We start from the raw sequence: 27193 nt of genomic DNA, 5'->3' as shown, positions 1-27193 counted from the left end.
TTAATTGTATTTGCCTTTGTTTCTGCTTTTGTTCTGTTTATTTTTTAAAAAATTTTGTCAGTCTTATTTCACTATACTTTTCTCTGTTCTCCACATTGCTGTTACTGTATCTTGGATTCAAGTGGTACACACACATACCCATTGCATTGTCATATATAGCGGTGGTGGGGACTGGGTCTCAGGGAACCCAGTCAGTGAACATTGTGATTTTCAAGTAGTTTCTGATTCCTAGCAACCCACCCTCCACCTTATACAACTCTCAAAACTACAAGAGACAGCAAGGTTTCCCACCCATAGCCCTATTTCAAAATAGAACAAAATCAGAGTACTGATTAGGGAAGAATAGAGGGCTGAGCAAACATCAGGAGTGAAAACCTCTCCCCCGCTACTGAATAATGCAACTAAAGAGAAAGAGATCTATCACAAATCAGAAAAAATCAATGAAAGAACACAGATAATTTCCCATGTAACAATGAGAAAACACCTGAAATATCAGACCTCAGAACTCAAACAATGGAAGTCACCAATGACCAGCCCCAGAATGCAACAAGGATTAGGGAATGGAAAGAGTGAATAAGAGTCAAGAAAGACAACATGCAACACTGAAAGAACTTGTAACAGAGATTTTCAACATAAAAAATTTCATCCAGAAAGTAGATAACAGGATGACACACATGGAAAGCAGAATTAATCAAGCAGAAAAAGAAGAATCTCAGAACTTGAAGACAAAAACACAGAATTAACGCACTCTGTAAAAAACAGAAAGAAAACTCAGAAAGAAAGAACAAAGCATCCAAGAGATGTGTGAATATATCAAGAGGCTGAACCTATACCTGACTAGTATCCCAGAACAAGAAGGGGAAATGGAGAACACCTTGGATCAAGTATTCCAGGAGGTTATCCAAGAAAACTTTCCCCATCTCACCAGAGATGTGACCATCCAAACACAGAGAAGCCCAGCAACTCATCAAATGAGAAGACCAACCCCCAGACACATAGTAATTCGCTTACACAAAGTAGGCACAAAAGTAAAAAGCCTAAAGTCAGCAAGAGAGAAAAGTCAGAATACCTACCAGGGAAAACCAATCAGAATAGCAGCAGACCTATCAGCAGAAACACTACAATCTAGAAGGGACTGAAGTTCAATATTCAAAGTCCTCAAAGATAAACAATTTCAATCAAGAACTTCCTACCCAGCGAAGCTTAGCTTCATCAATGATGGAGAATTAAAAATCCTTCCCAGACATCCAAGCCCTAAGAGATAATGTGGCTTCCAGACCAGCTCTATAGGAGACACTTTAAAAGGTATTAAGCACAGAAGAAAGAATGTATACATAAAAATCTAATGTGAGCTGGGCTCGGTGGCTCAGCCTGTAATCCTGTGCCTTTGGGAGGATGAGGTGAGTGGATTGCCTGAGCCCGCGGGTTCAAGACTCGCCTGGGCAGGGAGACCTCATCTCTACAATAAATCAAAAAATCGGCTGGGCGTGGTAGCGCATGCCTGTAATTCTGGCTACTCAGAAGGCTGAGGTGGAAAGATCACCGAAGTCCAGCAGGTTGAGGCTGCGGTGGCTGGGAGCGGCCACTGCACTTCAGTCTGGGCGACAGAGTGAGACTCCAACTCAAAAAAAAAAAAAAATCTAATGTGGATTTACTAAATCAAATGATTGTGTGTTTAAATTTTTGATACATAATTCCAACTGTTCACACTCTTAGTAGCCAATATAAGACACTATAAATTTCTCCAAACCTTTGCCAGCCCAGTGTCCTGTCAAATAATTGTTCCTTGCCCATCAGAGAGGTGAAAGAAGAAACTCATGGTTTACTTTACAAAACTTTATTATCAGTAAAAGTAACCACATTTTGGCCTACTTTAATAAAGTGGGGTTGCTCTCTTTTCATTGATTTGTGAAAGTTAATTATAATTGATGTGATCTCTGCATCTGTAATAAAAATTGCATATGGTTTCTTTATTTTACCATAGTGTCTTTTTGCTTTGCTTAAATCTTTTCTAGAAAAAACTTCACTGGTTGTAACTTGGTGCCTAATTTTTAAAGTCATTAATTTAATCAAAATTAAGTTTGTTTTTGTGGATTTAGTCTTTGACATTCTATGATAACTGCTTTTTGTTTTCAAGTTTTTTCAAATGAAACTGCTATAACACATATAATTACAAAATGAGCAAGAGTATTATGCTGTTACAACAAAAGAAACCTCATTTTATAATTCCCATACAGGAATACTCAGCCTAACTAATAAGAGAGCTTAAATATTTTACCCCTACACCAAGTAGCTTAGCAGCCCCGGGTAATGATAAAATCAAAATATCAGCAAGCCCCTCCAGGATCTCTGAAAACAGTGAAGGTTTTTTAGCTGTTGCCATCTCTTCTTTTAGTCGCTTTATCTCATTATTTAAGTCCTCAGATTTCTTTTCAAATCCTTCTGCAAGCAGTTCTTCTTGGACCTATAAAAGGGGAAGAAGTCCACTTTTGAAAATCATCAATATCTAAGATCCAGTGTCTTGTTATTTAGCAAATTTATTAGTTAAGCCCTTGTGCCTATTTTCTATCATTTTAGGACATTGATGATATTTTCCAACATTTCCAGATGTTTGGACCTGAATAGTTAGAGTATGTATGGTTTATAGCATTGTGAGATTCCCTCTGAACTCTCTCACTGGGGTGAAGAGGAGTTTTGTTCCAGAGAAAGAATGCACCTTGGGAACAAATGCAGGTTTAATTCTGATTAATCCTCAGTTCCACTGAGGTTGCATAGCCATGCTCATCTAAAAAATAATGGAGATTTCTAATGATGTATAGAACATTGGCTGTCAAGCTTCAGGTTGGGAAAAAAAATGTACAGGTTGTACAGGATGAATAAGACAGACTTGGAAACAAATAAGGTAAACTCAGAGCTTTCAGCATCTTACATTGAATATCAGGCAACATCTGATACTTTTAGAGCAGGTAAATTATTGCAGGTCTCTTTGATGGTTTTTCAAGAGTCCTGACTAGTGGACTAAATGGTTTTTCAAGAGTCCTGACTAGGTCTCATTAAATTGGGGCACAGTGAGACGATCCTATGATCACCAGACACAGCAGTTTAGCACCTTGGGGAATGTCATGAGTACTCTCCAAAGTCCAATAGGACAGAAAATGCTAAAGTCTTTTAGATGTACAGGCGTCAGTAAGATTCAAATGTATTTGAGGCTTTAGTGAAGCATATAACTTTTAGTGAAACATGTACACAAAAGGTACAACTCCTTCTTGAATTGTGACTGCCATTAAAATTTTGTCTGTTCTCTTTCTGAGGAACCAGGGCATTGTCCCTCAAGCAATGCCAGGTTTCATCCAGACTTACCCTCAGTTTGTGCTCCAGCATCTTTTCCTGCTCCTGCACAAGTTGTTCTCTTTCCCTCTCCATTTTCTCCTTCAGCTGGGCGATGTTTTCCCGGAAACTTCTCTCTTGAGCCTCCATCAGTTGCTGCTGCTCCTTCTGTTTTTGTCTTAGCAGCTCCTGTTTCTTCTCAGCTGCTTCTTTCTGGGCTCGCTCCGCTGTTTCACGAAGGTTTTAGAGAGGAAATGAAATAGCAGTCAGGCCTGAGTTCTACCCTCCAGAGCTCAGAGACCAGGCTGACTTTGAAAATGGAAGGAGTTGAAAAATTATGAATCTCTGAATTCCCATTAGCCATGTCATCAAGAATATGTATTGGAATGTTATAGAAAGATGCTGACTGGCTGGATGTGCAGTCCCATCTCCCCTTGATATTTTCAGATTTAGCACAGCTTGTGTTCCTAGTAGGAGGAAGCTCTTGTATTAGGAGACTTTTTCTGTTAGATCATCAAGAGGGTATTGCAGGAACCTATCCGCTTCTTGACAGCGGAGCTCTGCCCCTGCTGTACTCACTTGCTATGGCCTTTTCTCCAGCAGTGAGGGCTTTGTCTGCCTGCAGGATGGATTCTTCCATAACCAGTTGTGACTTCAGGAAGCTCTGGAGAACCTCGTCTGCCTATGGAACAAGAAGAAGGAAAGATCTATCTGGCAGCAAGCATCTAGTCTTCTGGTTTGAAAATTATTGTTCAAAAAAACCTCAAATCTGATATTATAAATTCTGCATCTTGCCTAGGATCACACAGTGGTTTCTTTCTTTCCATGGACAGAAGAAAAACAAAATAGAAGCTCTTTGTTGTGACATGAAAGCCCTGTGCAGCAGCCTCCTTTTTAGCTCCTCAGCCTCCTTTCCCAGGAATGTTGCCCACTCCCAACCCAGGGTGTAATACACAGATTTATGTGCAGTTCTCTAGACACACAACCTCCCTTGTTTACAGTATTGGCATTTGCTTACTCCTGCCTGGATGCTGTGCTATCTTTTCTTAACTAGGATAACATCTATCAATACTTCAATTAGCAGTTCCTACCTCTCTGCCAGGTACTTTTCTAGGCTGCCTTCTAGGTTTTATTCCTGGCTTTATTGAAGGATGATTTACAAATAAGAAATGTATGTCTTTGAAGGTATACAGCACAGTGTTTTGATATACATATTTTCTGTTAAATGATTAGTTGATGCTAACCAAGCTAATTAACAAACCCATCACCTCATATTGTTATCTTGTGTGTGTGTGTGTGTGTGTGTGTGTGTGTGTGTGTGTGTGTGTGTGTGTGTGTAATGGCATTCCTTGAGATTTGCTGTCTTAGTAAATTCCAAGTGAACGATACATTATTTTAATCACAGTCACCAAGTTGCATGTTTTGTATTCAGGCCTTATTGACATTGTAACCCAGTGTGATTTCTTTTCAATATTTCCCCTCTTCCCCTACCCCTCTGCCCCTAGCAACTAAAATTCTACTTTCACTTAATATGAGTTCAGTCCTTTTCGTATTCCTGTAGAAGTGAGTCATGTAATATTTATCTTTCTGAATCTGGCTTTACTAGACATAATATCCTGTCATGTTGCCACAAATGGCAGGATTTCCATCCTTTTAAAGTTGAATAATTTTTCACATATTCATCTGTGGATGGATATTTAACACTATCATAGCTGGGGACTGTAATACCCCACTCACAACCCTAGAGAGATCATAAGGACAAAAAATCAGCAATGAGATCTGGAACCTCAATGTGATTCTTGACCAAATGGACTTAATTGATAACTATAGAACACTTCACCCAAGGACCACATAATATACATTCTACTCATCACCACACGGAATGTACTAAAGATTGACCACATACCTGGCCATAAATCAAGCATAAACAAATGTCAAAAGATTGAAATTTTGCCATGCATCTTTTCAGACCGCAGTGGAATAAAAATAAACATCAACACCAACAAGGTTCCCCCAAACCAACAAAGACATGGACACTAAATAGCATGATGCTAAACAACTCCTGGGTCAATGATGAAATCAAAACAGAGACTAAAAGATACCTGGAAACAAATGAAAATGAAGAAACATCTTATCAAAAGCTCTGGGATGCCATGAAAGCTGTAGTAAGAGGGGAATTCATCTCTCTACAAATGCACATGAAGAAAATGGAAGGATCACAAATTAACAGCCTAACAAGTCATCTAAGGAAGATGGAAAAGCAAGACCACCAAAACCCTAACTTCAGCAGAAGAATCCAGATCACCAAAATAAAAGCCCAAATCTGGACATAGAAGACAAAAGATACTACAAAAAAATCAGTGAAACAAAAAGCTGGTTCTTTGAAAGGATAAACAAGATTGATGATCCCCTAGGTAGACTGACCAAGAAAAAAAGAGAAAAAGCCCAAATAAACACAATCAGAAACACAAAAGATGAAGTCACATCTGACCCTGAAGAAATACAAAAGATCATTAGAGAGTACTATGTACACTTGTATGGAAACAAACTTGAAAACCTTAAGGAAATTGAGGACTTTCTGACATCACACAACCTGCCTAGGTTGAAACAAGAAGAAATTGAGACCCTAAACAGACCAATAACAATCAAGAAATTGACTATGTAATAAGAAAACTACCCACACACAAAAAAAGCCCTGGACCAGATGGCTTTGCAGCAGAATTCTATAAGAGTTCTATTCTATATGGAGGAGCTGATACCAATCCTACTGAAAGTATTCTAGGCGATTGAGAAAGATGGAACTCTCCCCAAATCATTTTATGAAGCCAACATCACATTGATACCCAAGTCAGGTAAAGACCCAACAAAGAAAGAGAACTACAGGCCAATATCTTTGATGAACATAGATGCTAAAATTCTCAACAAGATCCTAGCAAACTGGATTCAACAACTCATCTCAAAAATCATCCATCATGACCAAATAGGCTTCATCCCTGGGACACAAGATTAGTTCAACATTTGCAAGACCATAAATGTAATTAAATACATCAACAGATGTCAAAACAAAAGCACATAATTATATCATTAGATGCACAATAAGCTTTTGATAAAATCCAGCACCCCTTCTTGATAAAAACACTTGAACATCTAGCCATACATGGAACTTATGTCAAAATAGTAAAAGCCATCTATGAGAAACGCACAGCCAACGTACTCCTAAACAGACAAAAATTGGAACCATTTCCCCTGAAAACTAGAACAAGACAAGAATGCCCACTCTCATCCCTCCTGTTCAATATAGTATTGGAAGTCCTTTCTAGAGCAATCAGAAAACAGAAGGCAATCAGGGGTATCCAAATAGGAAAAGAGGAAGTAAAGTTATCTCTCTTTGCAGATGACATGATTGTGTACCTTGAAAACCCAAGAGAATCTGTCAAAAGCCTCCTTGCCCTAATAAAGGACTTTGGCAAAGTCTCAGGGTATAAAATAAACGTGCAAAAGACAATTGCCTTTCTTTACACCAATAATAAACAAACAGAAACCCAAATAAAAAGCACAATCCCATTCACAATAACCACCAAAAAAATGAAATACCTTGGCATCTTCCTAACAAGAGATATGAAAGACCTTTACAATGAAAACTACAAAACACTGCTCAAAGAAATCAAAGATGACACAAACAAGTAGATAAATATCCCATGATAATGGATTGGAAGAATCAATATTGTGAAGATGTCCATCTTACCTAAGGCAATCTACAGATTTAATGCAATACCCATTAAATAGCATTCTTATCAGATCTTATCAACATTCTTATCAGAGCTAGAAAAAACAATACAGGAATTCATATGGAAATACAAATAGCCAAGAATAGCCAGAATAATCCTTAGCAAAAAAAAAAAAAAAAAAAAAAAAAAAACCCAAAAAACAAAAAAACAAAGCAGGAGGTATCACAATACTAGACTTTAAACTTTACTATATAGCTACAATAATCAAAACAGCCTGGTATTGGTACAAGAACAGGCATATAGACCAATGGAATACAATTGAGATTCCAGAAGCAAAACTTCAATTTCTCAACCAACTCATCTTTGACAAAGCCTCCACCACCCACCACTGGGGAGAAGAGAACCTATTCAGTAAATGGTGCTGGGAAAACTGGCTGACCATACGCAGAAGATTCAAACAAGACCCCTATTTATCCCCATACACAAAAATTAACTCTAAATGGATCAGACACCTAAATGTAAAACCTCAAACCATAGAACTTTAGAAAATGCTGGACATACCCTTATGGAAGTTGGAACTGGCATCCAATTCCTGAGCAAAACCCAAAATGCACAGGCCATAAGAGATAAGATACACAAGTGGGATCTCATTAAACTGACAAGTTTCTGCAAAGCCAGAGAAATCATCAAGAGAGCAGGGAGACAGCCATAGACTAGGAAAAAGTATTCGCCAACTCCAGGTCTGACAAAGGCCTAACATCAAGGATCTACAAGGAACTCAAACATGCTGAAAAGAAAAAATCAAACAACCCCATTGCAAATTGGGCAAAAGATATGAACAGACACTTCTCAAAAGAAGACATATGAGCGGCCAACAGATACATGAAGAAATGTTCAACCTCACTAGTCATCAAGGAGATGAAAATTAAAACTAAGTACTGAGATACCACCTAATTCCAGTCAGAATGGCCATTATGAATAACTCAAAAAATAACAGATGCTGGAGAGAATGTGGTGAAAAGGGAACACTTCTATACTGTTGGTGGGAGTGTAAACTAGTACAGCCTCTGTGAAATCAGTGTGGCAATTCCTAAAATCTCTAAAAATTGACCTCTCATATGATCCTGCAATCCCCCTACTGGGAATATACCCCGAAGAACTCAAATCACCCTATAAAAAAGATACCTGCACACATATGTTTATTGCAGCATTGTTCACAATAGCAAGATAATGGAACCAACTATGCTGTCCATCAAAAGAGGACTGGATTAAAAACATGTGGTAAGGCTGAGGTGAGTGGATTGCCTGAGCCCGCGGGTTCGAGACCCGCCTGGGCAGCAAGACCTCATCTCTACAATAAATCAAAAAATCAGCCGGGCGTGGTAGCGCATGCCTGTAATTCCAGCTACTTGGAAGGCTGAGGCGGAAAAATCGCCGGAGCCCAACAGGTCGAGGCTGTGGTGGCCGGGAGCGGCCATTGCACTCCAGTCTGGGTGACAGAGTGAGACTCCAACTCAAAAAAAAAAACAAAAAAACATGTGGTACGTATACACCATGGAATATTATGCAGCCATAAAAAAGAACAAAATCATGAATTTCGCAGCAACCTGGATGGAATTGGAGTTTATAATACTGAGTGATCTCTCACAGAAACAAAGATCTGAGTATCATGTGTTCTCACTCATAAGTGGACCCTGAACAACTATCGTAATACTATAAGAAAAAGGATTGACAGTGGCAGGAAACTATGGGGGGGCAGGGAGGGGAAGGGAGGTGGGATTAATGTTAGTCAATATCTGTCTGGGGACGGGGGGCACACCTCATCAACAAGGGTACTTGCACAATATGTATTTGTCTACCTAACCCTTAACTGTACCCCACAATTTTAAAATTAAAAATATGTTAAAAAAAAAAGAATGTACCAGCAGCTGTTAAAAATAATAAAGCACTTCAGTAAAGTTGCAGAATATAAAATTAACATTAAAAAATCCGTTATATTTTCTATATACTAAAAAAAAAATCTGAAAAAGAGAGCCATTGCTTTTACAATAGCCTCAAAAAGAACAATACTAATGAATAAATTTAATCAATGATATGGAAGATCTGTACACTAAAAGCTATAAAACATTGATTAAATAAATTAAAGAAGGCATAAAATAGAGAGTTATTCCATGTGCATTGACTGGAATAATAATTATTACTAAAATTCCCCTTACTACCCAAAGTCATCTACAAATTTAATATAATTCCTATTAAAATCCCAATGATATTTTTCACGCAAATAAGAAAATAATTTCTGAAATTCATATGGAACCATGAATGATACTAAATAGTCATTGCAGTCATTAGCAACAACAAAAAAAAAGCCAGAGGTAACACATTTCCTGATTTCAAAATCTGCTACAGAGCTATAGTAGTCAACTAGTATAGTATGGAACACAAATAGATACATAGACCAATAGAAAAGAATAGACAGCCAGGATGTAAATCCACACATTTAGAGTCAAATAATTTCAACAAATGTAACCAGAACGCACAATATAAAGAGGCTAGCCTTTTCAATAAATAGTAATGAGAAAACTAGATATCCAAAACAATAAAATCAGACTTTACATTACACCATACACAAAATCATCCACAAATGGATTAAACACATAACTGTAGGACTAGAAACTATAAAACCTTGACACTGCCCTTGGCAATGAGTTTTTAGATCAGACACTAAAAGCACAGGCAACAAGTACAAAAATTAATTGAACTACATCAAACTAAAAGTTTCAGCACAGTACAGGAAATGATCAACAAAACAAAAAAGCGATATATAGAATAGGGGAAAATACTTGCAAAGCATATATATGATATGGTGGCAATATCTAAAACATATAAGGAAATCATATAACTCAATCAAAAAACAAACAAATAAGCAAAGTACCTAAATAGACATTTCTCAAAAAAATTAGTGACCAAGTATGTGAAAATTGTCCAATATCACTATTCATCAGGAAAATTAAAAAAATAATGAGACATTATCTCATACCTATGAGAATGTCCATTATCATTATCACAGCGTCAAAAAATAACATGTGTTGGCAGGATATATAGACAAGGTAATCCTTGGAAACTGTTGGTAGGAATGTAAGTAGGTACAGTCATCATAGAACACAGGACAAAGTTTTCTCAAAAGGAAAATATCTGAGTTTCCAATGGCTGCCAACTATATAAATGATTCCTATCAGCTCCACCATTCACTGGCTGTGTCATCTTTAGGCAACTTATTAGCTTCTCCAGTAATTACTTTTCTCAACTGTAAAATGTGGAAGATGAAACTCATAATCCATCAAGCTTATCTAATATTATACCTGGTATAGCAAGTGAATGTGTGTTAGCTATATGTTTATCATCATCCTTATCACTATCAGCCCATACCAGTATGATAACTGTAATCATACCATATCCAATTGACTATCAATTCTTCTATCTCAGGCAAGATCATAGGCTTCTGATAGCAAAGTTGTATGCTTCGTAATATATCCTCTATAGTTAGCACAAAAACTATTAGCTTGATAAATAAAATGAAAGATTAGTTTCATCTGGGTTCCTTATTTTAAATCCTCTTTGGAAGGATATACTTGTAGTGTCTTTAAGAGTGTCTAACTACTTGTAAAAACTAAAAATGTCAGTATACTGCTATGTTCTGCTTTCATTTCATAATGGTGCTGTGATCTTACATTTTCAAAAAGGGCAATAAATACCCTCTGACCACACTCTAGTAACCATTTCCCCCTCCCCTTATTCCTCACCTTAACTCCTTTTCTGGGCACTAGGTTGTAGTCCAGTTCAACCTTTTTCTTTGCTTCTAAGTAGAGATTGTGTCCTCCAGGGTTAGAGAAAGCTCCCCTTGAAATGCTTTCCATCAGGGACTTCGAAAGTCGCTCAAGCTCAGCTTGGCAATGTTTGACAGATGCATCTTCATTCTGCAGCACAAAGTCTTCTTTCTTTTGCTCTATGGTTGTCTACCAGGGAAATGGAAGGAGACACACCAGAGAGAAGCTGTTAGAAGAGAAGGTCCTACTGTGATCCTCTTTGAAGAAGAAATGAGTTGCCCTCAAAATGGACTAAGATGTGGGCTATACCAGGAGTCAGACCCAGTTCTGATCAAATCTCTGTGTGACCTGCAGAAAGTCACTTACCTCTCTGGGGTCAGGCTCAATATCTGTAAAATCATGAGGTTGGAGAACATAAACTCCATTGTTTTTTTTAATCTGTAGTATCATTAACAGGCCTCTGATTTCCAACCATAAGCAATAGTAAGTAGAATCCTGGCTAAAAGTAAAATTTCCTCAGAAAATGTAGGCTGCTATGAACAAAAATACATACATGGCAAAACAATTCCCCAGTAATGAGTTAAGTGTATTATGAAAAGAGATATGAGTAATCTGTGCATTTTTTTTCAATGAGATTTGAATATGTGAAGATATAGGAACAGAATTTTATTTTGTTTATACTTGTGAATTACAGTTCAGCTGGATTTCTTCAACATGAATTAAGAAAATTTTCTCACTTTTATGTAAGTCCCAGGTAGACTGAAAGATAAACTTTCAGTAAACCTGCAGAGAGTCAGTTGACTTAAGATATCCCATAAGTTTTCTAACCCCTTATTGTCCACATTCTGTATATTCCTGGGCCTGTGTATATGATGGATATTAATCCTGTGATTAAACTATGTTACACAGTACAGGTTGACTTTAATAATAAATGTAGTGTACCCTGTTGGGCACAGCCTAATTACATAAGCCCCAAACCAGTTTTTCTTCCAGCTGATGTCAGTACAGTAAACAAAAGGGATTATAAGCAGCAGGATTTGTTGCATTTTTGCTGGCTAGAATATGGAGGGTATTTTTTCTATAGGAAAGCTAAGCGTATTTGACAACTTATTTTTAACCTATGTTATAATGAGTAGAGTACTGTCAAACCCTGATAAGGACTTCCTACCTAAAGAACTTGATCTAATCATTTGTGTTGTTTTAGGAGGTTAAACTAATGGCAATTTGTTGTGCACCATAGGAAAAAAAAGTGACAATCATTTAGAAAAAGTACAATCTCTAGCCTATAGAGTCACTAAAATCCAGGTTCCTTTCACAATGGTAAGGAGATTAGCCATGGGGTCAAAAAGTAGACTTCAGGCCTCATCTCAGAAGGGCAGGAATCAGGAATGATAAATGCCAAAATTACCACAAGCTCTTTCTGGAACTCCCGCTTGTCATCCTTGAAGGAGTGCTCCATGAAGACTTCAATAGCTTCCTTCTCACAGGCTGTGTGCAAGTCCAGCAGCTCCTGGAGTGTGTCTGTGGGGAGCTTCAGCCGCTGAACCATCTGATGGCTGTAGTGGTCAACTGCCTTCTGCACAGCCGCTGAGTTCTCAAACTTTGCCAGAGTTGTCACTGCATTCTCCAGACAAGGTATTCCTCCACTGTTGATGGCATCCACATAGGTCACCAACAGAGTCCCCAACCCTGAATGAAACATATATATATGTCATTCACTGTTTTGCAAGATTTAAGGACCAGAATTCTAAGACTCACAAAAATACTATTTATCTTAAAGTTTTCTACCCTTCTTTTTCTTAATCCATGAATCCAGTTCTTTATAATAGCATCACTGGTTTTCCTATTCACTCTTTCTTTTATGCCTCTTAAATTTACCAAATTACAAAATTAAATTACTGAGTGCAACCAATATGTTTTAAGGTTTTCTAGAAAACTACTTTCTCATATAAATAAAAGACAAATGAGTTATTAGATAGATAAAGGTAACTACACAATTTGTGAGTCCTAGTTGTAAACAAAAATGCACATCCCTTATAAAAAATGTGATCAGGAATTTGAAGACAGCATCATAGAGTGCTGAACAAAGCATGGGCCCATCTCAGCAAGGGGACTGGTTTATCATAGGCACAGGTCATATGCCTATGAAGCCAGCTCTGCACAAAAAATGAGATTTATTTTGTACAGAGTTTATTAAAAGTCCAAGAAAAAAAAAGCTTTACATAAATCAGGGCAATTCTACCTTCCATACTGTAGTACTGTAGTAATCTACACACACACACACACACACACACACACACACACACACACACACACACACAATCAAACCATGATATATTTTTGTCGAACCTGTAGCAGGTGACCTCAGTGGTAAGCAGGCCAATTCATTTGGTTCACCTTGATGGAAATGGAACATGGTACCTGTGTCTCTGAATAGTGCTTTCAAATGTATACTCCACAGGATACTCACTGCTGCCCATAATGGTGTCCTTACCTATGAATACCGTCAATATTGCTAAAGCATAGAGATTAGTACAGGCCTACAGATCAGTTCTTATAAATGTTCTTTATTAATAGATTCACAGTTTAAATACTTTTATTGTTTTTGATAACTTTTAGTCACCGAGAACTGCAGATGCAATGTGCTACTCCATTCTGGAATGTCTCCTAAAGAACCTGCAGTTGACCACTCATAATGACAGTGCACACCTGCTTCCAAAGGGTAGACCACAGATATATTAAAACTTGTCCTTGCTGTGTGCCCCTGAGGATATTTAAATTTGTTTCTCAAACTCTCAATAAGCTTGCGTGAAGGAGTGCTGCTCGGTGAAAATAGACAAGGTATATCATATATGTACATTGGTCAGAAAATACATAGCAGGCCATGAGTTCCAGGCAAGTTCATCAAGAGTCTGAGAAACAATTATCTTTCTCTCTCAATGAACTTGCCTGGAACTCATGGTCTGCCACTTATTTTTTGACTGATGTAAATTTATAAAATATCTTACACAGCTTCACTGAAAAACACTCATCATATAGGGCTTCTTTCTCATCTTGCAGAAATCTCCTTAACAGCTGTTTTTACTTATGTCATTCACATATTTATTTTGTGAGGTATATTTGGCCTCAAGAAATCTTCATGTTAGTAAACTTTAAGAAATATGCACTTCTACATGTGGCATGAATGTTTGCTACTTCAATCTTCTATACATCAAGAAACAAAATTATTTGTTCCAATTATCTGTCAACCCACAGAAACATCATAACTCCATCACACACACTGAACCACAGACAGACATGCTTTGGAAACAAGAAACTCACGATTCCCGGTGACTATGATTCTGCCTCTCAGGGTCTTGGTCTTTGCATTAGTGAAGATGTATGAAGAGAATTTTTTGGATTGCACCAGGAAATTCTTTTCCAGTTTGTCTTCTGGCACTTGTTCGATATGAAGTAGGAGATTTTTGTCACTTGTAGGCCGGTCAAAGACAAAGCACTTCCGTTTTGGAAAGAAACGCCTGATACACTCTCTAGGCATGTTGGACTTTTGGATATTGGGATTCTTGCCTGTGAAATATAAAAAGAGTGATCACTGAAGGGTCAGTTTGTAGGTAAGAAGGCTGAGGACATTTCCAGGGACCTTTACATCAATATATTTCCTCTACCTTGTGTATCTTTTATTCAAGCATACAATACAGCTTTGTGCTGATCTAACCAAGGTTTGAAAAATCCATTTTTGTTCAAGGGCAAGAATGAGGAAAAGCACTTCTAGAGAAAATGGGGAGGCAATCATCATAAGTGAAGAAACTTGTTATTGTCTTCCTTTGCCTTGTGTGGTGGCTAGGAGATTGACTATTGTGTTTTTGAATGATTAATGAATCAAAAAAAAGATGTCAGAAATACATTGCTGATATTAGAGTCCCATGTCAGAAATGTAAGCTCTAAAGTAATATAATGCAAGAAATAAGAACCAGATGTTGCTGGGAGCAATCTCACGAGGATGACAGATAATTCCCAAGGTGGTAATGAAAACTATTTCAAAACCAGAGGCAGAAATTATAAATATCATAAATATGTTTAGAGATTCCTTTAGCAGAAAAATCCAGAGTAAAGCTAATCTAAGTATAATTTGAAAATCTCATCACTTTTCTATGTCAGATGATATTGGAGTTGACATTGTCTTGCAGAGGGATAATGTGGCACATACTTGTTTTTTCAAAATAAATGTTTATGAAAAGGATGACAGAATGAATGAACCAAAAAAAGATATTGATTAGCCGGGCTTGGTGGCTTAGCCTGTAATCCCGCGCCTATGGGAGGATGAGGTGAGTGGATTGCCTGAGCCTGAGGGTTCGAGATCCGCCTGGGCAGCGAGACCTCATCTCTACAATAAATCAAAAAATTAGCCGGGCGTGGTAGCGCGTGCCTGTAATTCCGGCTACTCGGAAGGCTGAGGCGGAAGGATGGCCGGAGCCCGGCAGGTCAAGGCTGTGGTGGCCGGGAGCGGCCACTGCACTCCAGTCTGGGCGATAGAGTGAGACTCCAACACACACACACACACACAAAAGATATTGATTCTAGGTGCAATCAGTTGTCTACTGTTAAATATAATTCAAACTGATTATAAACTTGTCATACATTGACAACATGTTATATAAGGCTGTAGTATAAGGAAGGTGTTACGAAAAAGTTAAAATGAAAGGTTTTATCAGAAACACATATCAATATTTTCTTTCTTGAATCATTTAGTGTATAAATCTCTAGTTCTCTGAAGAAAGTAACTATCTAGGCAGGTTAAATATACTGAGTAAAATATATTTTCTTTTTTTTTGAGTTGGAGTCTCACTCTGTCGCCCAGACTGGAGTGCAGTGGCCGCTCCCAGTCACCGCAGCCTCGACCTGCTGGGCTCCGGCAATCCTTCCGCCTCAGCCTTCCAAGTAGCCAGAACTACAGGCGCACGCTACCACGCCTGGCTAATTTTTTGATTTATTGTAGAGATGAGGTCTATGCCAAGTTGTCCAGGCGGGTCTTGAACCCACGGGCTCAGGCAATCCACTTACCTTGGCCTCCCAAAGCACGGGATTACAGGCTGAGCCACCGAGCCCGGCCATAAAATATATTTTCAAAAGTAGGATATTTGACTTCTTGTGATTCTGTTTTTACTGACTTCCTTACTGATTAGGTAATTTCATTTAAATGGAATATTTAAATATCTACACTTAATGAAGAACAATAATACACGAGTATTAGGACGTGGTAATATTAATTGTGATCCTCAATTTTTTTTTCATGATTACTGCTTAGTCTAACGTCATTTGAGAGAACATTGAGTTTTACATTTCCAGCCACTGAAAATTTTCAAATAATAATAACTACTAAAATCATCGACATGTGTCAATCAATAACCACTGCTATCATGGGCCTCTATCCACTCTCATATAAACATTTATATCACGTGCTAATATAAATAACCTTCATTGATCCCACCACCTAGTGAAACTGTGAATGCCCAGGTTATGCTCTGATACCTGGATTCAGCTTCAAGGCATTCTCCAAGTACTCATCTTCTGTGATTACTTGATCACCTAACTTCAAATCCAACGTGAAATCCCGGACAGTCCAAACAAAGTCTGGAAAGAAACTTGCAAATTCGATGGAGTCTTCTATGGCATCAGGGCTGCGGTGAGATTTTATCCTAATTAGCTCTGTTAGTTCAGTCACGTAGCTGTGATCTTCGTTAAGGAAGGAGAAGCACCGCATATCACAATTTCCAGAAGTCTCTTAGAAACTAGTTTTTATTTTTATTTGTATTTATTTAGTTTTTTGAGTTGTAGTTTCATTCCGTTGCCCAGGCTAGAGTGCAGTGGCACACTCACGAACACTGCAGCCTTGACCTGCTGGACTCAGGCAATCCTTCTGCCCCAGAACTACAGTGCTACCACACTTGGCTTATTTTTTGATTTATTGAAGAGACGGTGTCTCACCAAATTGGCCAGGCTGGTCTTGAACCCCCATGCTCAGGCAATCCTCTTGCCTTGGTCTCCCAAAGTGCTAAGATTACAGGCTTGAGCCGCCATGCCCAGCCTAGAAACTAGTGTTTAAAGTATTCCCTTTTGCCTGTGTCCAATCTTACTCAACCAGTACAACTGAGTCACAGCAAAAATAACAAAGAATCAGGATCCATTCTCCTAAACTTAGTAAAACGAGGCTCTTCACTTCCTGGAAGGATACTGCAGCTGTTCCAGTGCCTGGTGGTTGATGGTGCTCATGCTGTTATAGACAAAGGTGCTGCTCAGAAGAACAGCCAGGGCAAAGATCCAGGCATCATTCTTAGGGTCAGCCTAGAAAACAATTTGAAAAACTCTGTGGAAAACAGTGTGGCGATTCCTAAAAGATCTAAAAATTGACCTTTCATATGACCCTACTATCGCTCTACTGGGAATATACCCAGAGGAACTAAAATCACTCTATGAAAAAGATATCTACACATGTATTATTGCAGCATTATTCACAATAGTAAGAACATAGAACCAACCGTGATGCCCATCAAAAGAGGACAGGATGAAAAAAATGTGGTACATGTACATGATAGAATACTACGCAGTCATAAAGAAGGACAAAAATCATGAACTTCACAGCAACCTAGATGGACTTAGAGTCTATAATACTGAGTGATCTATCACAGAAACAAAGAAGTGAATATCACATGCTCTCACTCATAAGTGGACCTTGAACAATTATTGTAATACTGTAAGAATAGGATTGGCAGAGGAAGGAAACTGTTGGGGGGCAGGAGACAGGATTGGCAATAGTGGGAATCTGCTGGGGGAGGGGGGCGCATTTCATCAATTAGTGTACCTGCATAATGAACATTTGTATACCTAACCTTGAATGGTACCCCATATCTTTTTTTTTTTTTGAGTTGGAGTCTCACTCTGTCACCCAGACTGGAGTGTCACCCAGCCTCGACCTGCTGGGCTCCGGCGACCCTTCCGCCTCAGCCTTCCAAGTAGCTGGAATTACAGGCATGCACTACCACGCCCGACTGATTTTTTTTTGATTTATTGTAGAGATGAGGTCTCGCTGCCCAGGTGGGTCTTGAACACGCAGGCTCAGGCAATTCACTCACCTCAGCCTCCCAAAGGTACGGGATTACAGGCTGAGCCACTGAGCCTGGCTGTACTCCACATCTTTAAAATAAAAAATTAAAAGCTAAAAAAGAAAAGAAAAAGAAAAACTGTAGGAATCTACTCTTTATTTATTCATTCATTCATTTGGCTGTTCACTCACTATTTCAGCTGGACTGTAGTTGACTAGTAGAGTAAACAGCATACATTTTAATGCGAATGCTGAATTCAAACCTCATTTTGGATATTTACACTGACTTCTCTCAAGGCATCAGTTTATTTAGCTATTAACAGAAATAAATAGCATTGTCAATATGTGTAAAATATTGAATGAAATGTCTAAAACATAGTAGATAATAAGTAATCAGTGTGCAATTATCCCATTGCGATTTTTTTCTCAATCATGGCTATGCCAAGGCCACAAATGCTATTCCGTTAAGTCCAACAACTATTAATTGTGCATCTGACAAAATGCTTGATCCTGCAATTGGTTTTGAAAATGCAAAGTTTCATATGCCGTTCCCTCAGGAAGATGACTTTCTCGAGCGGCAGATAAACATGTCAACATACAAATGCAACCAGAGTACTAATCTCTGTTGTAAGGAAAACCAAAAGGTACAAGTTCTTTTTGTTTGTTTGCTTGTTTTGTTTTGTTTTTGAGTTGAGGTCTTACTCCATCACCCAGACTGGAATGCAGTGGGATGCTCCTGGCCACTGCAGCCTCTACTTGCTGGGCTCCGGCCATCCTTCCACCTCAGCATTCCAAGTAGTCGGAACTACAGGCATGTTACCATGCCCAGCTAATTTTTCATTTATTGTAGAGATGAGGTCTCACCAAGTTGCCCAGGCTGGTCTCAAACGCGTGGGCTTAGGCAATCCACTCGCCTCTGCCTCTCAAATTATATTTTTAAAAAGTAAGATACAATGGAGGGAGGAGGAGGTCCATTATCATGGATAACAACTGTGAATTCAGAGCAAGAAGTGACCGTGTTTCACTGGGATGATGGCAGCAGAATGAAAATAGCTGAGCTTTAACAGAATGTGGACTTGTGGAGATGAAAGAATTAAGAAGGTGGCAGTGTCAACAGCCTCATCAACATTTTTAGACCATGGTCATTTAAAGGTATTACAAAGTTATTTTATTTGACTAAAGCAGTGGGTATGTGTGCCAGAGTAAATAAGGAGGTTTGAAACAAGATTTGTGGCAAGACATAAAAGACTTAATTTTTTTTTTTTTTTAAATCACACTATAAGTTCTAAGGTCAGCCAGTGGTTCTACTTCCCTCAGTTTACATTGATATGTTTTGGTCTCTTGACAAATACAATTGGATAAAAAATAAGATTTATGAAAACTAAGATTTATTCAAATCAACATTTCATTTTGGTGTTATACTGAGAGAATAATTAAGAACTTTAAACTTGAAATAATAAATTCAAAATTTTAATTCTATGCTTCCCTCCCCCACCCTCATTATTTTTTTAGTGAAGAAAGCCAAAATTCTTTCTTCAGTTCAGACTCAGACCAATATAAACAAGGAGAAAAGATTCGTTGTACCTAAAACCATAAAACAAAAAGATCTAGGATTATCCCGTTTACAATAGTTTTAGTGAATCTAGCTCATGTTTTAAAGAATTCAGAAGAATTCTTGTCCAAAGCTCAGAGAGTTGGGCCAAAATCTTGATGAGAAAACTGAAGCCTTTCTGAAGACCACTGAAATAGCTTCTTGCACTGAAGACTTATTTTTTCATGGTCTCTACCTCTGACCTCATCAACCTTACACCTCCTTAAGTAGTAAAACCCATTGATCACATAGGCTACTCCAGAAAGCTTTCTCCAGGAAAGTTTCCCTAACTCATGTGACTGAATTAGTTTTCCACTTTTTACATCTGTGTTTCCCTGTCCTGATCATACCCTATATTTCTTATCTTCATAACTTTACTTATTTGCTGGTTTGCCTGTATTTACTGCTGTATCGGTAGTCCGTAGGAAAGAGACATGAAACTCATTTCTTCAGTATAAATTGGGAATAGAAATATAATCAATAAATTACAAGAGTATTTTAGCTTGCTAAAGAAATTTGAGGAAATAGAATTTAGCCTCATTATTCATCATTGGATTTGCAGTATACAGGAATATATACAGAAGTTGAGTTGTGCTTGCAAATTAAAAGATATGAGGGCAACCAGGAGCAGCGAAGATTCTCTCTCTCACCTTTTCCACATCTCCCAGACCCTCGGTGTCTAGAAGGACCAGGGTGTGGTTTGGTTTGGTGGGGTGGGGCACACACCACATCCAGATGCCTTTGGTTTCAGACCTCACCGTGGAGCCCAGAGAAAATCCTGTGAGGGAAGAAGAGAACAAAGGGTAACAGTAGGTAGACCAGAATGCCTAACGGTTGCTTTTGTTAAACACATTGGAATGTAAATGCCTGGGATGGGGATGCGGTAAAGGGTTCCTTCCATATCAGCAAAGAGAACCAACTTAATCTCTACATATATGAGTGTATTAAAGACATTCTAAGTCTTGTTTTCTTTCTTAAACTGGTTTAGTGTGCTGAGATTCAAACCCTAAAGATGCTGAACTACCAAGTCAGAGAGGAAGTATGACCTTAGAGAAAAAAAATAAATGACTGCATGATCTTTAAAAACAGGAGCACCAAACAGGACCACAGGCTTAGTTTCTTAACAATTGATAAGAAGGCTGAGTGGTGGCTCACGCTTATAATCCCAGTACTTTGGGAGGCCAAAGTGAGAGGATTGTCTGAGCCAATGGATTCGAGACCAGTCTGGGCAACTTGGGGAGACCTCATCTCGGCAATAAATCAAAAAATTAGTTGGACGTGGTGGTGCATGCCTGTAGTTCCAGCTACTTGGAAGGCTGAGGCTGAAGGATCACTTGAGCCCAGTAGGTTCAGGCTGCAGTGGCCATGAGCTTGCTACTGCCCTCCATCCTGTGTGACAGAATGAGACTCAGCTCCGGAAAGAAAAAAAAATTAACAAGAAAAAAGGCTTCACAAAATAAGAAATGTAAATAGCAAATACATATGTGAAAATGCACTTAAACTTATTTATACTGAGGTAAATAATATGCAGCTATGCAGTTGATGGATTACCAAAAATTAAATAGTCTTGTTACCAAAATTTTACAGGATGTATAGAATTCTCAATTACTGCTAGTCAGCATGCAAATTATGTGTGAATTTTAAAAACTATTTGATTTTATCTAGAAATTTTACCTACACTCTGATTCAGAAATTCCATTTCTGAGCATGTTACACAAGGGAAGATTTTGTACATTTGCACTAGAATATAAACATAAGAGTATTCATGACAGCCTCATTAATTAAAAGCAAAAACTGGAAATAATACTGATGTTCATTAACAATTAATAAATAAACAGTTGTCAGACAGTGACATACTATTTTTAGTAAAAACATGAATTATAGGTACAAATGACAGAAAAAAACTTATACACTACTTATTGAACAAAAGAAGCAAGATATCTAAGAGTATATATATGAAGTTAAAAACGGACCAAATAAAGCTATTTTTTGGAATACACACATATTTTGTAGACCCAGTTTTAAAAAATCAAGAGTAAAAGACACGTGCCCTAAAAAAACAAAATATTGCTGAGCCTCAATGAGAGCAGAAGATGATATTATTAGACTTTCAGTGCTTTATTTCATTATCTGCATAGTGATTAAACAGGTATTCAATTTATAGTCATTAACTCTATATGTGTATTCTGCTTACATTTTACATGTCATATTTCATATGTTAGAAAGACTAAATAAAGAAAAAGGGACCATAAATTATCAAAATATTGCTATAAAATGGAGCAAAAAAAATGTGATGGTAGCCCAATTTATTTATTTGAATAGGAGTCTCACTTTTTGGTCCAGGTTGGAGTGCTGTGGCACACTCATGGCCATTGCAGCCTCGACTTGCTAGGCTCAGATGACTCTTTGGCCTCAGCCTTCCAAGTAGCTGGAACTATAGGCACGTGCAACCTCATCTGGGTACTTCTTTGATTTATCATGGAGAAGAGGTCTCTCCAAGTTGCTCAGGCTGGCTTCCAATTCAATTGCTGGGCTCAGGCAAACCTCTCACCTCAGTATTCCAAAGTGCTTGGATTGTAGGTGAAAAGCCACTGCTCCCAGTTGGTAGCCCAATTTAAATAAAGGATGTACAGGAATGCTACTGCCTACACTTCCTCATATTTATTTATGGATATGCCAAACCATATTTGTGTGCTATGTGCAATGATCACGTACTTTGTGCAAAAGTGATGTACAAGAAAAGAAAGAGAATAATTAATTGCTGGAACTGAGCTTCTGAGTAGGAAAAAGTGGATGAGATAGAAAAGACCCATGGAAGCCAGGCTCGGTGGCTCAGCCTGTAATCCCACGCCTTTGTGAGGCTGAGGTGAGTGGATTTCCTGAGCCCGCGGGTTCAAGACCCACCTGGGCAGGCGAGAACTCATCTCTACAATAAATAAATAAAAAATTAGCTGAGTGTGGTAGCGCACGTCTGTAATTCTGGCTACTCGGAAGGCTGAGGCTGAAGGATCGCCGGAGCCCAGCAGGTGGAGGCTGCGGTGGCCGGGAGCGGTCACTGCACTCCAGTCTGGGTGACAGAGTGAGACTCCAACTCAAAAAAAAAAGAAAAGAAAAGAAAAGAAAAGACTCATGGAACCCACAGAAAAATAGGGTTAGAATAACTGTTTACTACTAGACAAAAGAATGAGATTTTAGGGGTATATAGGATTGAGGTTATAAATTTGGTGGTGAGAATTAGTTTTCTTCACTGGGAGAAGTCATGCTCTTTGTTAAGATGACTCTAGAGAATGTGTGATCTGCCGGTGTTATCACTAGTTCTAAGTAAATGGCTCCCTCCCAGGACCACACTCACCATGGTTCTGTCCTGCCAGACGATTCATGAGATAGGATTTTCCTGTGCGATACATCCCTACAATGGCCACCACCACCACAGGCTGAGAAATCTTTTCAAGAATCTGTATTGCTTCCAGATTCACCTTCAGCTGCTCTTTCCGGTTTTCCACTAGACAAATGGGGGCCTTCATGATGGATTCAGAGGCCATGGTAACCTGCAACACAGAAAAACCACTTGGTAGAATGCAAGATGCTGAACTCATCCTAACAGTTACCCTCAGCACATTCTTGTCAGCTTCTTGCTTGCAGAAAGCTTCTATAAGCTTCCTGCATTTTGGATATTTTTAAATTTTGTCCAACATGCCAAGGACTAGTACAGATAACTTATTTACATTATCTTATGATCCTTACTATAGCAGGAACCTTCCAGAGAGAGATGTGACACTGAGGCTATTGCCAGGAAGCAGTTTTCCTCTGCTGGCCCTGGCTCAGTGGATTCATATCCAAAGGCTGAGGTCTAAACACAGTGAGGCACTGCCCTATGTACATTTCAGTTTTTTTGTCTCCCATATAAGGCAGCAAATTAGCATCTTTCATTCAATCATATACCTTGTAACTGGAGGTGGCAGTTAGTATTACTTGTTACCTACTGACTGGTCTTACATACAAGGTCACTATTTGGATTGGATTCTGCCAAATGTTTTAAAAGTTTTAGACATGTAGCCTGCCAAAGTAAAAGCCCACAAAAAACTGTGAAAAGCCCGCAAAAAGGATTGCACAACTAGGAAGTAACTAGGGCAATAAACAATGGATTCTGTGGGTTAATGATAAGAGGGGGTTGAAATAAGTTGTTGCTTGAAGCATGACTAAGCTAAATAGACTATATGGGGTTGAGTAACAAGAATTAAAGCAACTTATCTATTAAAACAAGAGAACAAAGAATAACATATTTGGGCCCCTTGCCTCATTTCTCCCTTTGATGCTCAGACCCTCTTAGGGTTAAAGAGCATCATCTTGGTTTAGGGGCTGTTACCTCCAGAATGTCATGATGTGTGCTGCCATCTGGAGTGTCCGCCACCAAATCTGCAGTGAAAGCCAAGGCCAGAACCACGACACCAGCCAGTAGCAAAGAATGACACTTCATTATACTGAGGAGCAGTCTGTTTGTTTATCAGATGGCCAACTCCTCAGGCTTCTGCTGTGCGTAGATTAGTCAGCTTTCCAGGTGCAGACAGATCAGACATGCACTCCCAGTCTTGAAATGATGGTTTCACTCTGCTGTGATGAATTCAGGGGTTTACTTCAGTTACCTTTATTGCAGTAGGGGTGGAAAAAATGACAGTAAATGTCTTTTTAGGGCTGGTCTTTTCAGAGATGGGGGCTATTGGCAGGGTTCTTTAGGCACCTTTCCATTTGAGGCATAGGGAGTTAAACACCGGTGACTCTGGAGTGGCTGTTGCCTGGAGCTTTTTGGATAGCCAAGGGGAAGAAGTGGAAGAGGCAGACCAGACTGAGATGAGCTGGTGTGGCCCCAGTTGCGCGCTATTCTCAGGGGAACCTATGGCAAGGTAGAGTACAATGGCACACAGGGTGGGGGATTCTCCTCAAGTTCCTTAGCCAAAATGGTCTTCCTCAACTTTGGTCGGCATTCTGAGAGTGCCATTGCTCGGGCCAACATAAATTTATGGGTTTCCCCTAAACAGATCTTTATCCAGGATGGATGGGTGAGAAAGATATTCTGTGAACAGTCTATGTAGGGGAACTGGTAGGGTGACCAGGGTCTCCAACAATAACCTTAAACACCTTATTAAGTAATCCTTTGTCTAGTGACCACTACAAGGGCCAGCCCACCCCAAATGGTGGTCAATCTATTTCACAGAGTGTTCAGAGCCTTTTGGGAGTTAACTTAATACCATAGTTTCCTGAATATCCCTTTTTTGAAATTCTTTACCATGCACTCTAGGGAAGTAAGCTTGCTCTGTTTTCCACCCAGTCCCACCCACTAAAAGATGACAATCACACACAAGATGGGAAGAAATGCAGAGGGTAAAAGGAATGGACACACGCTTCGTCCTTTTCCAGCGGTCCTCCTCGCAGTTATTTTAGACACTTCTTATCAGTTGGCAGATTGGTATAAACCCCCAACCCAGACCAGCCCTAATATGGGTCTGGGACCACTTTCAGCTTTATGAGGTCACCACCAATTTACTGCAGGACTCAACACTCACTTCAGCCCTTGGGTTGGGTCAGAACCCTGCTGCTGTCCATCTCATTCACATACAATCACACAACAACTCCAACCCACCACCCAGAGCCTTGGAGTCCACAGTTTTGCCTCAGGGCAGTGTTTCCTTTCCTTTAATCCTTTCCTTCAGGTTTGAGACTAGTAGCTGACTCCAGGAGTTGATCAGGCTCCCCTTCTGTCTTTTAGGGACAGCACTACCAAATCGAACCCAGTTCCTTACCACTCTGATGGATGGTGCTCCCCAACTGATTCCTGGGCCCCTCTGAGTACCGTTGTGCTCCTGAGATCCTTACCCCAGCATGCAGGGAAGGCTAGTCCCCTACAGATCAAACGGTCCTCTGGCGCCAGGCGTGGTTACCTTTTCTAGTGTTCCAGGGGTCATACCCTGGTGACAAGGGAGGTGGAAACACTGTCCCCACCTCTCGGTTCATGGTCCATGTATCAGAAATGTAGCGGGAACCTTCCAGAGAGAGATGTAACACTGAGGCTATTTGCCAGGAAGCAGTTTTACTTGTGCTGGCACTGACTCAGGGGATTCATATGCAAAGGCTGAGCACCAAAGGCAGCCAAGCAACACATATTATATATATTTTAGTTCTTTTGTCCCCCAAACAAGGCAGCAAATTAGCATCTTTCATTCGATTGTATACCTTGTATCTGGGGGTGGCAGTTAGTATTACTTGTTACATAATGATTGGCCTTACATACAAGGTCACTATTCTGATTGAATTCCTCCAAAATTTTTAAAAGTTTTAAACATGCCAGGCTTGGTGGCTCAGCCTGTAATCCCGCGCCTTTGGGAGACTGAGGTGAGTGGATTGCTTGAGCCCGCGGGTTCGAGACCTGCCTGGGCAGCGAGACCTCATCCCTACAATAAATCAAAAAATCAGCCGGGCGTGGTAGCACATGCCTGTAATTCCGGCTACTTAGAAGGCTGAGGTGGAATGATCGCCAGAGCCCAGCAGGTCGAGGCTGCGGTGGCCGGGAGTGGCCACTGCACTCCAGTATAGGAGACAGAGTGAAACTCCAACTCAAAAAAAAAAAAAAGTTTTAAACATGTGGCCCGCCAAAGTAAAAACCTAAGAAAAACAGTGAAAATCCCGTGAAAAGGACTGCACAATTAGGAAGTAACTAGGGCAATTTACAACAGGTTCTATGGGTTAATGATAAAAGGGGGCTGAAACAGTCTGCTGCTTTAAGCATGACTCAGCAAAATACTATGTGAGGTTGAGTAACATGAAGTAATGTAACTTCTCCAATAAAAAAGAAAACAAAGAATAACATATTTAGGCCCCTTGCCTCATTGCAAGAACCCTAAAAGAGCCTTGCCATGGTGATTACAAAATGGATAGAATGAGAAAAGCAAAGTACTGAAGACAGAACTCCAAGAACACTAATCTGTTGGGATAAGTAGAGGCAGAAGGCAACACAGAGGAGATTAGGAGGGGTTAGACAAGCTTCTAGGCACTTCATAGTTTGTCTTCTCTTTAATGTAATAAATATTATTGAATACCTACCATACACTAAACACCATTTTAGGTGTTCAGTATAAAGCAAGGAACAAAATCAATACAACTCCTGCCTCTAGGAGCTTTATGCTAGCAGAAAATATATAAAGCAAATAAGTGAGAAAAGTATATCTGTATACTAAATGATGGTGTTTCTCAAGAAAAAGTAAGCAGGAAATGGGAACAGGGAGTGTAGGGAATTGAATGTGCATAAAGGAGAGTCAACAGAGGTCTTCCTGAGAAAGGGACAAAATGAAGGTGATCATTAATTGACCTTGCGGAGGACAGAGTCAGTGTGTTGGTGACAGCAGGAGCCAGCTGCAGAGGGAAATAATCACAGAAGAAAAAAGAGATAAAGAACATAACTCTCTCTTAAAACCCAGGACAGATGTTTACAGTAACTAGACAAATAAATGAGTCTAAGAATTAATTTATTTAATTGGAAGAAATATATTTCTTATTTAAGGGTTGACAGGGAAGAGATCCAGTAACCAAGTTGTTTTAGGCTCTGCCTGGATCTGACAGAGTCCCATAGCCC

General features: G+C 39.2%; 1 protein-coding gene across 2 annotated transcripts; it reads right to left on the bottom strand.

Moving 5' to 3' along the window:
- Positions 1-1918: 1918 nt before the first annotated feature.
- On the bottom strand, positions 1919-23111 carry LOC103276737 (guanylate-binding protein 4-like). 2 transcript variants are annotated; one of them, XM_021707059.1, is made up of 11 exons: positions 22922-23099; positions 20336-20347; positions 20220-20248; positions 17112-17221; positions 16409-16605; positions 14201-14446; positions 12288-12568; positions 10856-11068; positions 3907-4009; positions 3361-3554; positions 1919-2464 (listed from the first exon to the last, which is right to left on the bottom strand). In XM_021707059.1, the coding sequence occupies exons 1-11, from the start codon at positions 23091-23093 to the stop codon at positions 2249-2251; spliced, it is 1773 nt and encodes a 590-aa protein (XP_021562734.1). In that variant the 5' UTR covers positions 23094-23099; the 3' UTR covers positions 1919-2248. The 2 variants fall into 2 exon arrangements, with proteins under 2 accessions (XP_021562734.1, XP_008072365.1); XM_008074174.1 differs by having other exon boundaries at positions 20220-20347; positions 22922-23111.
- Positions 23112-27193: the final 4082 nt, after the last annotated feature.

This window comes from Carlito syrichta, unplaced genomic scaffold (genome assembly GCF_000164805.1).
Source record: "Carlito syrichta isolate Samal-C Ts95f unplaced genomic scaffold, Tarsius_syrichta-2.0.1 Scaffold316362, whole genome shotgun sequence".
NCBI classification, from domain to species: Eukaryota; Metazoa; Chordata; class Mammalia; order Primates; family Tarsiidae; genus Carlito; species Carlito syrichta.
This window is presented reverse-complemented; position numbering and strand designations above follow the sequence as displayed.